The sequence below is a fragment of the Chamaea fasciata genome, unplaced genomic scaffold (genome assembly GCF_029207755.1).
Source record: "Chamaea fasciata isolate MVZ Bird 193981 ecotype frontalis unplaced genomic scaffold, bChaFas1.0.hap1 SCAF_1, whole genome shotgun sequence".
Lineage (NCBI taxonomy): Eukaryota > Metazoa > Chordata > Aves > Passeriformes > Sylviidae > Chamaea > Chamaea fasciata.
In genome coordinates this window covers 97,038,739-97,054,514 of record NW_027094086.1, presented here as the reverse complement: position 1 = coordinate 97,054,514, position 15,776 = coordinate 97,038,739, and the positions used below count along the sequence as shown (strand labels likewise).

At 38.6% G+C, this 15,776-nt stretch overlaps 1 protein-coding gene across 1 annotated transcript in view; it reads left to right on the top strand.

The window, feature by feature from the left end:
* Nucleotides 1-15,776, top strand: part of ADCY1 (adenylate cyclase 1) — a 161,003-nt gene that overhangs the window by 59,849 nt on the left and 85,378 nt on the right. Inside the window, exon 3 of the mRNA XM_066190465.1 lies at nt 12,769-12,887. Coding sequence (XP_066046562.1) covers nt 12,769-12,887 — 119 coding nt within the window. The remainder of the gene's footprint in view (nt 1-12,768; nt 12,888-15,776) is intronic.

Genomic DNA, 15,776 nt, shown 5'->3' with positions numbered 1-15,776 from the left:
ACAAGGAAATAATGAACTAAATCTGAGTCACACTTGCTATTTTAAGTGGGTGAATACACTCATAGCTTCCTTAACATATTACTGATTGGTCCTTGTTTTGCCACTCTGAAAGGAAATGAGATTTTCCCCTATAGATTAGGCTCACTTCCCTGCTCTGCAAAGAGACAAAATGAGGAAAAGTAGCAAAGGACAAAGGTTTTTAGGTTTTTCTGATCTAAATTAGAAAAAAACCTATACTTTTCAAAGCAAACCATATTTATATCTTAACCTTTGGAGACTCAGACATCTATTCCATTTCACTGTTTTATGTCATGATTTTCTTTCCTGTTGGGATACTAAAGGCATTTATGGTCTTTGAAAAAGAAAATGTTTACTGCTTGCCACTTAATATGTCTTTCCTAGTATTTTTACTTTCATTGACTTCAGGTTCCTGGGATTTTTTCATTCCTTAGTTTGCTTACACTCACTAGTGGGCTCAGTATCTATCAATCACAATCAAAAAACTTATCATTGCTGAAGATTTCATACTTTTTCTGCCACCAGCAGAGATCTGTGCTGAAAAAGAGCATGTGCTGATACTGAGTCACTACCACAACTCTAAATGAAAGTTGTAATGCTTTATCAGACAGTAGCAGTGGTGTGAAGCACTGGTACTAGCGCAGCACTGTATCCTCAAAGTTCAACTGATTTTGGACTCTCAGCTGCAGATTGCATTGCCTCCAGCAGCAAGAAAAGAAGACTGAAGATGTTAGTGGCCTTTCTCTCACCGCTTCACTATGTTCAAGCAGATGCCAGAGGATACCACAGATATTTGCCACATATCTAGAGCTGGTGGAAACATCTGGGTTTTGGAGAAGGAGTGTGGGGAAGGAGAATGTCATAACTCATGGGCCCGAGGAAAATCAGAGAGTGACACAGTCCCAGTACCAACTTGAACTGTAACACGTAGCATGTTCTTCCAGAAAAATTCCACTAGTTGAGGGCTGGAGCATTAATGAGGGCAGAAGAGGGGGATGTGTCTATCTTACAGAAGGCTGAGCTCTCTGACATTCTCTTCCTGAAGAATACACCCTTGTCTAATCAAGATACTCAATGTTACATCAGTGGAACAAACGAGACACGGCTGTGGGTTTGAAAGACTGCTGTTGTAACTGTAGAGGAAACTTAGTACACTACAGGTAAGCCAGTAAAGATCTGTCTGCTCTTCCATTTACCTTGGAAGGATTAGCATTTGCAAAGCTGATGCTGCTTGTAAGTCCATCTGCCCAGCATTTCAGAAGAAGAAATACAATAACAGGATTGTTGTCCCAGCCCTGTTCATGATGGAACACAGGACTCTGTGTGGCACTTAACCCTCTAGCAAATCTGAGCTCACAGATGTCTCATCTGCAGGCCAGCCTAGAAATTGCATTAGGATGTGTTCCCTCTGATTGTGACATTAGCAGATGATTTGTGTTCTTTGTGATAATTTTTAAGACCTCTCTTAATTTGAATCAGAAAATACTTTCAATGAATAAATTATAGTTTTTTGATTTGTGCTTTAATTGTGCCTTTTTTGTTTTTAACATAGATACTCAAACTACCTCTGCACACAGTCAGTGCTACTATGAAGGGAACTTTTCATTGAAAGATGAAAACTAGCCTTCCTAACTCTGCGGGACAGGGGGAAAAATGTTTTCTTTCCATATAGGAAGATTTAGAAAAGTATGTTCAGTGGCTCTTCTGTGCCACACAAAGTTTCATCTTTATTAATATATCCTAAAGAACCTACTTATTAAAATCCTACTAAAGCATGATAGAAACAAAGCTATTTGTTAAGCTAACCCTGCTGGAGTTGAGAAATACCTGTCCCTGGCAATGTACTGCAGAAATGCTCTTCCTTGTTTCCTGCCAAGCATAAGGAAGCTTTCAAGTTATCTGCTCTAGAAAATGGTCTGATTATATCTATATGGCTAGTTGCCTGCACTAAAATGAGACAAATAAATATGCCTTAACTTTAAAGGCACTATTTGGTTGTGAGAATTTAGCTCCTTCTCTCTCAAGTTTACTTCCAGTAGGAAGATCTCTATTAACTGAAATGAGTATGTTTTTCATACTTTCAAGTTTCTGTAATAGTTTTGTGGACACATTGGATATTGCCAGTGACTTTTCAGAGGGAGTGAATATTAAAGATAAAAGGTGAAAGTAAAAAGACTAACAGTAGTTTAGATGCTGCATGATTTATTCATTGCCAGTTTATATCTGGTATCAACTGTTAGCTAGTCTTTCTGATGATTAATCTTTATTGATGTATTCTAGAGTACTCTGATTTAATAGATATGAAGATAACTAGGAAGACAGCTTGTGCTTTCTATGCTTTCAGCTTTCTTGATTATTCTCATAACCTTTCTCAGCTCTCTTTCCTACTTGAACAAGATTTGTGGAGCTGATCTCAACTTAACTTACAATTAATCTTCTAGTCCTTTCAGGAAGCACACTTGCCTTTTTAGGATAGTGTCATGTACATATTCCATAGATGTTCTGTGATCAGAGAATATCTGGGGTTTCTTTACATACAGAGGTTTCCAACTTATTGTTACAGTTCAGTTTTAAAATTATTAGAAGTGCCTCTGCTCGAATTAAGATACAAACAAGATCATATGTCAAAGTATGGATTTTATTCGATAGCAAATAAGAGAGAGAGAGAGAGAGAGAGAAAGGAAGAGAAAGAAATAGAAAAGAGGTGGGAGGACAGAAAGAGAGTGACAGAGACAGAATAAAGAAAATATCACCACTATGGATCCCGTTGTCGTCCTGTTGATCCTCTCCAGCTGATCTTCTTAGTGGTGAAGGTCCCCTTGAAAAGCACAGAATCCGATGAATTAAGATATGCTCAGCCCAGGTGGGAATGCCCAGGTTCCTCCCTCTGGGTGGGTGGGGGGGCAGTTTGACACAGTCTCTTGCAGTAGACTGGCTCTGTAGCATCACTTTGCATCATGTGCAGTCCTGTCGTGCAAGACCTCAGGAATAAGAATGGTGAATGCTTGGGGGGGGGGGGGGGGTTGGTGTCTTTGATGGATTATGACACCCTCTCAGCTGCCTCCCATTTGAATGTCCCATGGCCTGTGGGGTTGGGGACTTCACAGCTGGGCTGATTCGTTTAAGGGAGGATGGGTGTTCAGTGCCTTCTGAGCAGAGGTTATGCCATGCACCTGAAACTTCTTCCCCCACCCTCAGTTGCAGGGGGAGTCTGGGTAAAGCTCTGTGGGCTGTGGTCTCCCCCACCCCAAATTCAGACAGAGATGATTCTCAGCGCAGCTGCTGGGTTTGGCTTTCTTGTGGATGCCTTATTTTCCCTCAGCCTGAGGTGATTGAACAATAGTGTCCACTTTATCTTATCTGGGTGGCTTAACTCACAGTTCAATGTTCCAGTCAGGCATCTTCAATGAGGGGAGGGCTTCTGTGATTCTAGCTTCTTTATACAGTTTTTCACTAAAATGGGTAAAACTCCTTCATAGCAATGTTTAAGCCATGAACCATTTCAATCTCTGACACTTATTTAGCTCATGATTTTCTGGATGGTACCTAAAAAGTACAATGTGCTACTGAGTTTTTCTCATCCTTATCATGCAACTTCTTGAATGCTATCTTGTGAACTTAATACATGTCAGCAGTTTTATGGCTTCTTTATGCTCACTCTCCATCCCAATGCTTCTGCACCCATGCAGCCCATTGCCTTCTGTTTTAGCCAAGATTTCGAGTTCTCCTAATTCTTTCCCACGGCCTTATCATCTCCATTGTAACTAAAAATGCTCCATGCAGAAACTATCAATGCCTCATTAAACTATTCTGCTGATGCATCCTTCCTTTCCTTTATTTAAACAAAAATGATCACTTAACCATAGAAAGATGTCAAATTGGTCAGATATCGTTGTATTCAGACTGAATGCATCATGCAGTTCATACAGAGTGTATTGATCATCTACCATAAGTGTGTTTTTAGCCATTTTCTTACTACTCAAAACCTGTGCATTAGGTATCTGGTCTTTTAGGGATGATCCATTATGATTACTGTTGTACTAATGACTTGCTGATAAATAGAATTGTTCAAGAAATCTCAAGACTTCTGAAACATTGCCACCTTGTGGCTTCTGGAAGATCACCATCCTTAACAGCGCTATTTTGTGTACTTAGTTGGAAGAAAGGGCATAGCATAGTTGAATTCCCAAAAATTCACTAATGAAATCTGCTGCATTTTTTTTCCAGCTTACAAGAAGAAGAAAGGAATCCTAATAGTTGTACACAAATCCCCTTTTCCATTCATTGAATTAGGCCTTTTTTCACTCTCCTTTTTTTTGTTTTTCCTTAAAGGGGATTGAAATGGCTGTGAAGTATAATGTAAGGGTGACAGAGATTGTGAATCCACTAAGATGTAACTTTTTAAATTATACAGAATTGAGCATGGTATCATGGTATTATTAGGTAGCAGGTGGTAATATTTAGGATGTACTTTGGAATCCCTGCTGACTAACTAGAAAATCAATCTCAAAATTATATAGATGAGTTGAGTCTGAAACAGTCTTATTAATGTCTTACATACATGTCTGATGCTTGTCCTCTATAGGAAGAAAAACTTGTTTTAAAATATGGTTGCACTTTCCTCTTAAGTATAGCAATAACAAAAGAAGATCTCTGATAAGACTCCAAAAATTGTTGGGTTAAATTTCATGTTCCCTATTGTAAAAGAATTTTGTATAGTAGATGATCAAAATCTCCTTTCTTTTGTGAGCTCCTTTTCCTATTTGTCATCATTGTTGGACAGTTACTCTGACAAACAAAAATATTTATGCTTTATCAGCCAAGAAACAAATGTGTCAAATCTGGGTTTGTCACATGTTTATTTTTTTAAATTTCTTCCTTCCTTCCTAAAGTCACTATGAAAAATGCAAAAAACAAGGTAACATGCGCATGAAGTCTATCCTGAATAATGTGGTTCAGTGCTAGGGAGGGTGAAAAAAGGACCAGGATCTGGAGTGCCATCCAGATTTCTTGCTTTCCCCAGCATGAGAATGGGAATCTCCAAGTCTCTTTAGAGCAAGTTCCACAAGACAGAGCTCTCTGCCATCCAGCCATTGGGCCAAGACTCCCTGATGGGTGAAGGCAGTGCCAGCATGCTGGCTGGAAGGAGCAGTTCAGCAGGAATTTAACAAAGCTGGCTGAAAGAGATGCAGTTGTAGCCCTGTTCTCATGGAATTGAAAAACATTCAAAGCAGTACAGTTGCTGGAAAAGATGAAAATTTAACAGGAAAGTCCTACAGATATGAATGCTTAGGAGAAGGTTCATTACAAATGAAAGCAAGTTTTGATACAGAAGAATAAAAAATTTTTAAGTTAGGGATTGCTAAGCTAGTTGTTAATGGACAACTAAGAATGCAAAGGTTATGTCAAGTTGGAAAGAAGTTTTATGGCTAGAGCAAAGGATATGTTGACCACAAAGAAGATGTTCTTAGCAAGCAGAAAGAGGTCTCAAGAAAAGCAAAAGATACCATAGGCAAACAAAAACATGTTTTTACCAAGTAGAAAAAAGGTCTAAGAATTTTCCACTGCAAAAAAAACAGAAAAACAACTTTAAGCTTAAAATGTAACATACTAACTCAATGTGATTGGATAGTACTAACAATAATATGGTAATAATAGTAGTTGTGATGGGCTATAGGTAAATGTAAAGGTAATGTGTATGATGCTGATTGGTTTTTATGTATTAAGATGTTCAGTAAAGAAAATTATATAATGCATTGTAACCAGAGCTAAAGTGGCTTCAGGTTTTGCCTATAAGCTGATGCTGACAGTTATAGGCTTGGCTCTGTTACCCATGACCCACGACTGCTGTGACTTCAATCTATGAAATAAACAGCACATTTAAAGTGCCGCCTGCAGTTCCTATCTCTCATTCAGACTCTTACATACTACATGGCCCTTCCAGACTGTAACTTCATTCTCAAAACAAATTCCAGCAGATGTGCATGCACAGTAGGATGAGAGGACAATGAGCAATGACATTCAAGGAACCAGAGAAATCCAAGAGCCTGCAGCTCTGAGGCAATGCTACAGTTCCTTAGGTTGCTTCTCTCAGCTTGGTTGCTGAGAGAAAAAATGACAACTGTTTCCTTTGATACAGTAGTCTGCTCTGACTAAAAATAGTATTTCCATTTTGTTTTCTTTATATGTCACATGATAAACTACAGGAATACAACTTAGTATGGGGAAGCACAGCAAATGTACCCAGTTTTTGGGTACAAATTTGTAAGGAGTTTTTCAACTGCACGCTGGGCAACTGGAAAGAAAGAAGAGGATGCTGGCTGGGAACATTTAAGATATTTATGTGCTTTTGATCCATCTTTTCTGATGAAGGGAGTATGGATTCATTTACAGCCTGCTGAAAGAATTTGAAAATGTATCACAGTCATTTCGCATACAGATGTCAAAATGAATCATTTTGTATAATAAGAATAACTGCATAATGTTTGGGCAACTGCATGAAATGATTCAAAATCAAGCTGAAAAATTCAAAGGACCTTGAGTAACTTGTAAATGTTTGGAATGAGCAGTAAAATGAGATAAGAGTATGATTTTCAGAATCGGAAGGGGTCAGACATCTTCATTTGGAGGCAGGCATGAGAAATGTATTAGGAATATGCACTGGGTACTCCCATAAAAGCAGACCCGGGATGCTGGTGGGAGAGGCTGTCCAGGGCAGGGATAGGGACAGAAGGAATTGTGTTGAGAAGCCTCCAAATAGGAGAAAAGCTGAAGAGAGTGTTGGGGCAGAATAGAGCATGCAGATGATAGGGGTTTTTTTCTTCAAGAGTGTCTGCTTGCTTCTTTCCTCTCCCTTCTCAGAAATGAGAAATTACACAACCGTTAGAGGGTGCTGAGCCTTGAGCTCCTCTTCTATTTTAGAAGACCCACTTGTGTGTGGTGAGATAGCAAGGTGGCTTCAGGCCTCCCCAGGAGGCTGCAGGTACCCGCCTCTCCTGGTCCTTGTGTACCAAGGGAGACACCTTGATACACAGTGGTCCAAGTGGACCTCTGGAGATAATCAAGCCCAACCACACCCTCAAACCACACCCTCAAAGCAGCATCCTCCAGCGACACTAGGTCTGGTCAGCTGTGGCTTTGTCTAGTCAAGTCTTGAATAACTATTTAAGTATTTCCTTGGGTCCAACCTGGAACAAAAGTTGCAGTCCAGGATTATGTACTTGTAAATAGGGTTGAGAATGTTCCAAGTTGTAATATAGGACCTTTTTGTCCATTAACAATGGGAAACACTTTTTTTCTTATCTATTTTGCTGCCTTGGCATATTTTCCTTCTTTGTCATTTGCATAATGGTACTAGTTGTTGAATAGGCCCAAGGCAACACTGAGCAATTCCCAATTGGCTTGGTATGCACATTTTGACTTGTCTTGGGGTCAAAATGAATGTTTTTTCCTTCTCTATTTTCTAGTGGTCCTCCATTGCTGTGGGAGAAAGAAACTTGAATGCTTTTCTAAATTGACTGTCCTTTTCAAAAATAGCTAAGTCTTCATTGCTAGTGTGTGGAATCCTATGAACCTCTCAGGGGAATCCCGAGGGCCTTGCCCTGGAAGAATATACCTAAGTGGAAAGAAAAGACATCCCCCATGGTACCTTGAAATACTGTGTTATCTACCCATTTTGTTCTTCCAACATGCCCCTAATGCTTGTGGTTTCTCCTTTCCCTGTTTCCCCATTGGTTGTGGTAACCCTGGTGGCTGGCCCCATCTTCCCTATGGGGCAATGCCCTTTGCCCTGCCCTTTGTACCGCCCTTGTGCCCTCAGATCATTGGCCACTGACCCCTACTCAACCCGGTGGACACCACATGGCCTTGTCTTTTGTCCCTGAGCCCCTTTAGTGTGTTGGAATAAACCTTCGCTGGAATTTATCATACAAAAGGCTCTTCTTGCCTCCCTTTGCTGAGCTAGCAGTGGTGTGTGTGTGTGTGGTGTGTGGACTTGACTGCTTTACCTGAATGCTTACCCAAGCAGCCTTTCCACAGGAGATGCTTATTGGGAAATTGGTAGCTGCAACTACCACCTAAACCCTGCATTGTTACACTAGTGCAGTAATCATTAATAATCAGGAATGGCAGAGGCAGCCCAGTTTGGTATTTGAAATCCCAGAACAGGACTGGGAATGTAAAATGTTGTGAATGAAGGAGATCTAGGTCCTCACCAATCATTTTCTTTTCTTAGTGAGATTTCTCCAGGTAATGAAAAATCATTGACTGACAATTACAATCTCTGAAAAGAATTTGTTTTTTCAGCATGTGATTTCACTTTAGACCATTTTAATGCTGAGTGAAGATTTACAGCAGGAAAAGAGTGTACAAATTTCTAAAATAGTGTAAGTTGGTTTGTGGACAAAATTTAATGTTCTGTGTAGAAAAAAGCTGTAATAATCCTTAAAAATGTTGTGAATCACTGAGAAAAAAAATGTAGAAATATTTTATTTCTATTAGAACTTGTGTTTAGGAAGATGTCACATGTTGAGGCTACCTCAACACAAAATAATTTGTGACCAATTAGAATGTTTGCAATACGAGTGTTGTTTTATTTTGGTGAAAGTTGTTACTAATTGATAAGTACTCCCTTTGTTACTCTTTCTAGTTTTTCCTGTCATCACCCATCCCTGTTAGAGGCAACAACCACTCAAGCATGAATGTCACCATAAATGTGAGTGGTCTTCCATTAGTTTTGTCACTTGTTCCATTCAATGCACTATCCTACACACCTAGTTTTCCTTTTAGCCTGGTTTTGGCTTATTTTTATAATCAGATCAGCCATACAGGAGCAAATTAAAAACTGAACAAAAATTGTATGACTGCTGAATAGAGATCCAGGCAGAGCCCTTTCCCAAACCTTCCAGAAGCTATATTTTGTGTACATGAATTTACTCTTGCTGGTCCAAAACTCTCAGTCCTTCATCATTCCTTAGACTAACCTGAAGGGCAATACTGCTTTGCTTGACAGATGAGATTTTGCTGTAAATAGAAGAGACTTTTCCTATATTCTTTCTAGAGAGCTGTATGGTGTCTTTCATTTACTTTCAGTGTTTTGATAATTTGCATTGCAAAGTTCTTTCTTACATTTTCCAGTCTCTTCTTCAGGGACAAATCCTTACAGTCATGCTGCCTCTTCCCTTCTGGGTCTGATAGGTCAGCAATGGCTGCCCTTTGAGAAAACCATAACTGAGTCTTTCCTCACTTGGTGAGTCTGAGTCTGCCAGCCCTCTTTGTATAGACTCTACAATTCTCCATCAGTATTTTTTTTTCTCACCTCTAATGACAAAAGCAAGCTATCACAATTTGATAGAGGATTTTCTTATGTTCCCTTCAGGTTTTGTCATAGTCAACCCAACGCGTATAGGAATCATTATTTTTGTAGCCTCCCTTAATACATCTGACATCTGGACATCTCAATGCTGTCAGGTGCTGCATCCTACAGCTCTCCAATGCTGCCTTCACAGAAATGATTCTTATTACTTCCCTGGATTCCATGTTATTTGCCATGCACTGCAGACATTATCTGTGAGCGTTTTATTCACGTATTGTAATTGTGTTTGTAGGCCATAGGAGAACTATTCAGTTAGCGTTGCTCTCTGGAAGAGTCTGTCAGTATAATTTTTGTTTGCTTGTTTGCCGGATTAAGTCTGACTTTCTAGGAAACAGAAGTCTAGAACCCACTCTCTCCATAACAATTTTGAAATTTACTAATCCATTTCAACAAAATGGTGGAGATCTTGTTTAATGTGTTCACTGAAAGACAAGCTACAGAGAACGTTTAGTCCTTATCAGACATTGTGAATTACTCATCCAGAGCAATGCTTATGAAATTCCAGCATCACTTCTGCCATCTTCCGCATCAGAGAATTTAACCATCAGTCCAAATTCCTCTCTTGTATGGGTTCTCTATTGTCTGAGAGGTGGTCAGCTCGTTTTATAACCCCAGTTTATTTCTTTTAACACAGTAAATCAACTTTAAGACACAAGTAGCTATCAACAGAGCTTAATAAGATCCACTGTGGACAAAATAATTGTTTTGGATTGTAAACCAAAATTTGGGTTACCCAAATACAATTCCGCTGCATTAAGTATACTTAATTAAATCAACATAAAATGTACAGTGAATTACCATTTTTTAGTCAAGGTAGATACTTTGGTTAATTGGAAATTGCTATATGTGTAAAGTGTCAACAAATATTTTATTCCATAATATTATTCACAATATTCTTGGTGTACATTGTTACAAATTTAGAGGAGCGCTTAAACAAGTCCTGCCTTGGACTCAGATTGCTGGCAGTAGCTCTGGAGTGGCCTGCACCTTAGATCACTCTCGCTCACAGGTTCTTAATAATATTCGGTCTATTACAAAATTATTTATTTAATTGACACAAATTTAACAGACAAAATACTTTTAACAGATGACTTACTACACAGGATAAACCAAAGAGACACTACTTGTGGATAACATAGAGTGCACAGCTGAGGTACCTAATAATACAGCTAGTGAAAAAAACAGTATAGATTAGGATTCCATGTAGTTTACCATCCAGTTGCTTATGGAGCACACATAGGATTCTTCCTCCCAATTCCCAGGAAAGTAACTGCAGAATTAGCATCCGAACTCGCAGGAGAAGTACTGCACATTTCCAGGGTGTGTGTAGGAGGCTTCTACCTCCATGAAAATTTGTGTAGCTTTTATAGTTAGTAATGCGTCTCTCGGTCAGGAATTCCTAGCTTATGTTTCTATATCTTGCTCTCAAGGCCAGATGTTTATTGTCAGCTAAGGATCTCACCTCCCTGGTGCCAGAGATAACTCACTGCTGGACATCTGTCCAGCCTGGGTTATCTCACCAATTCCAGTGAGGGGAGAGAATGTCCGGAGCTGTGCACCAGCTGACCTACAGAGCAGGTAAGCTCTTCTGTGGCAGGGAGAAATGTCCTACTATATGTGTATATATATGTGTGTGTGTGTGTGTGTGTGTGTGTGTATATATATATATATATATATATATATATATATATACCAAAAAAAGAAGAGTAGGATATAGAGTTAGCTAATGATCCTTAGCCTCAAGACAATGTGACCACTACAAACATACAACAGAACTTTAGTCTAATGTAGAATAATAATAGAATAGAATTCCTTCTTTCAATGTGTCTTCCAGAAAAACTGTTATATAAAAAAACTCCATGAATAAACTTTGAGTATTATTTGATGGCTTTATCTGGTGAATGTGTGCAAGTTAGCAACAAAGAAGCACTTGCAGATACCCTCTTCTCAGTGTTACTTTTTGCTCCTTATTTATTTAATATCAGTTAAAGAAAAGGAGAATGTGGTTGGGCCAAAATATGCACTTCCATGACACCGTGCAGCTGCCATTATAGTGTTTCTCAATTGTGAGATAAGAGAATCACAGAATAGTTGAGGCAGAAAGGGCATTCTGGAAGTCATCTGGTCTAATGACCTTGGTTTCCAGGATAAGATGCTTCATCATTTTCAGGACCCAAGGTGAAACTGACTGGCCTGCAGTTCCCCAAGTCCTCCTTCTTGCCCTTCTTGGCTAGAGAAGTGACATTGTCTTTCTGCAGTCTTGCGTCACTTCTCCCAGTTACCATGTCTGGCTGTCAGGAGTGGTGTTACGGTAACATCTGACAGCTCACTCAGTGAGCTTGTGGGTGTGTCCTGTCAAGGACCACGGACTTACATCTATTCGGTTTGCTTAATTATTTAATGACCTAATCCTCTTTCACCAAGGGTACACCTTCCTTGCTCTAGCCTCATCCATAGTTGTCTGGAACCTGAGATTCCTGAATCAGATCAGATGTGGTTATGTGAATTCATTCAGACTTTTGCCACAGCTGAAACTATCAGGTCTGGCGGATAAACTTGGAAATGGATTTTAAATGGCAAGCATTTTCTGTGTGAAAACACAACTTGAGTAGATATCTAAGGACACCTTACAATACCTAAGAACAGCAGTGGCAGATTTTCCAGATGGTACCTGTTAATGGGCCAGAATATGTGGAAAAACTACATGAATCTTTATAGTCAATACTGACAAGATCCATGATATTACAGATCCTTTTTTTGCAAGTCAGTTACCCATGCCAAAAATTTATAGCAAGCAGACATGTTTAGCCAGGGTTTTGTACTGATGCAGTTCATGAAAGACATTACCACACTGGCTAAGATGCCATTAAAATCATGCATACATGCACTGAATTTGACAGTGGATAAATCCATCATCCACTCTCACTGCTTAATAACCAGCTGTCATAGTCCTTGTAATGTAACACTTTCATTATATCCAGGAAGAAATAAGACACACAAAAGGATAGTAAATGATCCTAGGAAGCCTTTCCCAGACAGGCAAATGCTGCTAAGAATAAAGTGAGTTGTTACTATTAGAACTGTGATGTTAATGAAAAATATGGACAATTATATTCTCTTGAAGCTGGCTTTTTGTGTGTAGGTCTGTGTTTTTGGTTTGTTTTTAATTTTTGGGTTGGTTTTTTTAGTACAGAAGACTTAAAAAAACACATCCATTCAGTTTTCAAGAGTTTGAGATAAATGGTTTGTATTATTTATGCCGCAGACATTTTAAGGAAGCAGATTAAGAAAAGATTGTCCAGTTTTCTAGTTTAAAACTTTTGAAAAATGGTTACACAGTATACCACAAAACTGATGTTGTTTATATTTTCTTTTAGGAACGTCTCTTGATGAGCCTTTTGCCCAGGAATGTTGCAATGGAAATGAAGGAAGACTTCCTGAAGCCTCCGGAAAGGATTTTCCACAAGATTTACATTCAAAGGCATGACAATGTTAGGTAGGATTGATGTAGCCCCTGAAATAAACTGAAGAACTAAGAATATTTAGTACAAGGACAGTGATGTATAATTGCAGTCAGACTTCAGAGAAAGAAACCAAGCAATATAGTGAAGTTTTATCATTTATATGGAGTAGAAGAACGGGTGCATTTAGGTGCAATCTAGGAAGATTTAATAATCTTCTCAGAAGATAAGCATGAATCAATAAATGTCTTAGAATAGTGGTGCTGGGAGACTGACAACTTTTTCCAAATGACTAGTCATTTGTTTTGTACTGTATTATTTTTTGGGTGAACAGGAGTATTTTTTCTGCATGTTTATTTTTACACATTTATATTTTCTGATAGTAAGATGAATTACTTCTAAATTAATAGATTTTTCTGGGTAATAGCATGGAAACACAGAAAGAAAGTGTGATGTAAACTTAAAGAAATGTGTATTTGTCCACATCACATGAGTGTTACCCCCCAGATAGACTAAGACTGAGTTCTGCTTCTTACTCTTGTTCAAAAGTTGACTGTGAGCAAGTGCCATCATTTATATTTCTTTTTGTTAAAGTGCATTCTCATCTGTTTTTCTTCTTTGCCTCCAAAACAAATTCCTTAAAGACCTTTTCTGTGTTTTATCACACTACTTCCAAGTGTCTTTCTTCCACAACAAAAACAGCATCAAAGAAGTTAAATTGGTGTCACCCTTTTACTAAACAAGGTGCAGTGTTAGTAAGTGATGCCACGGAGCTGCCTTGATTCGCATGATGCACTCATGTAGCAAAGGAGTAAAATTCAGCACCTTCTCCTCTCCCTCATTCACTGCTAAGTTTCTTCTCCCAGGACTCAGTCTACCTCCCATTGAGCTGGCTTTAACATATGCAAGGACCACTTCCTAGTTACTAAGTTGTTGCAACTAAACGAATTTCTGTCACTAAGGGAATCAGAGATGTCTGTGATGGGAGTGTCCAGAAAATTAGGTCAGCTTTACACTCTAAAATTTCATATTACTGAATTAAAAATTAGCAGTTTACTTCACGTTAATGGTCAAATCTTGCATAATATTAATCTCATCAGTTTGCATACAAAACTTGGTCTTTAACAACCAGTTTAAAGTTGCTTCTAAGTGCAAACTACCCTAAAACTCATGCTGAAAATGACAATGTTGTTTACAGTACCTGATGGTTCTCAATTGTCAAAGTCTGACTTGAGAGCTCCTGAAGGACACATTCAAAATCTAAGTGAGCTGTCTTACTCCTTCACTTTTTCATTGTTTATGTCACATGGTTTTATTCTATTGCACTCCTCACCAACACAGGAGTTTGTGTTACAAACATTTGCAATTTTTTTCTTTTTCTTGCCAGTATTCCATCTTTGAGTGAAAACCTGTCTGTCTACTTGCAGTCAGTTTTGCTAATCAAGTCTCAGGTATGCCAGGTTTTGGTGCTTGGCTGTCTTCTACTCTGACCCTTTGGTGATCACATTCCTTTATATACTCATGAAAATTGTGTCTACAATTATGTCCTCACAGTACTATGAAACACATGTATACCACTGTTGATTGCCCTTATATTCAGGGTCAAAGTAAGACTGATAACTATATCATAATTAGTATATTTATATCTTGTATGTGTCACAAGTGTCTGCATTCATTACACTGAGTATAGTCATCTCAGACAGCACTGCTTTGCAGTTGATTATAGTGCTTCTGAGTCCTCTCTTTTCCTCTTTTCTGCTAAGACCTTTTTGAAATGCAGCCTCAGAAGTAGTCTTTTTTCCTACATGATATGTTTTTTTCACATAACTACTAAAAACTTCTGTGGCTTATTCACTGCTTCAATGTGGAGTTCATAAAAGTTTTTGAATCCAAGCACCCTGTCTGAAGAGGTGAATTCATTCTCTGACATTTAGAAGGTACTTTTAGAGTAAATGAAGCCCAAGTAAGATGGGGTAATTTCAATGTCACAAGCAAGATCCTCAGTGAACTGAAAATAGCAGACGTCCTTTCACCATCTATACTTATACAGAAACTGTATTGTCTTTTATTTCAGTAATGCAACTGATCTATAATAATGATTTTTTAAAAGTGGGGAAATAGTGTCCAATAAATACCCAGCAATCTGTGGCTAGCACATCCTAGTAGGCCAGAGTTTCACCCTGGAAGTTTTGTGACTGTTTAGATCTGAAGGATGAAGGGGAGCTCCCAGCAGGTGCCACCCTGACACCAATGTGAAGAACAACACTACAGCATCCCTTTGGCAGGGCTGCTGATGGCCAGTGCCAATAAGTGTTTGCTTTACTTTCTTAAAGAGATGAAAACAGCTTTTTTTTCTTCTGGGTAGTGGCAGTTCAGTACTATAATAGGTAAACCTGAGAGATCCTTCCTATATTCTTGTGATTGTCCTCTTCACATCAAGTGTTCTGTAAAGTGCTGCTATTAAAACAAACCAACAGAAAGCCCCACCATAATTCTATTTTCCAGGGTTTTTTAACTCCAGAGATACACAGTGAAAAATAGAAAATGAGCTGCACTTTTACTTTTCTTCTTGCAATGCTTTCTTTTTTTCCCTGCAAATACCTGGAAGTATAAGAGCATTATTCTTCAGAAAAGATAGTCTGAAGGAGGCAGGTATGAAATTAGTAAACTACATGATTTTTCCATTCCTTATCTGTTGAAAATCAACAGAAAAAAAAATACCCTCAGAAGTATCAGAAATTATGAATATCTGTTCCAGTCTTCTAAATAGCTGCCTGAAAAAACAACAAAGAATATTTAATCTTACATGTGAAAAACAAGACATTCATACAGCTACCTTCTTTACCTACTCCCAGAAATGCACATTACAATGGAGATAAATATACCTCTGTAAAACGTGAATGATAGACTGGGAAAAAGTACTG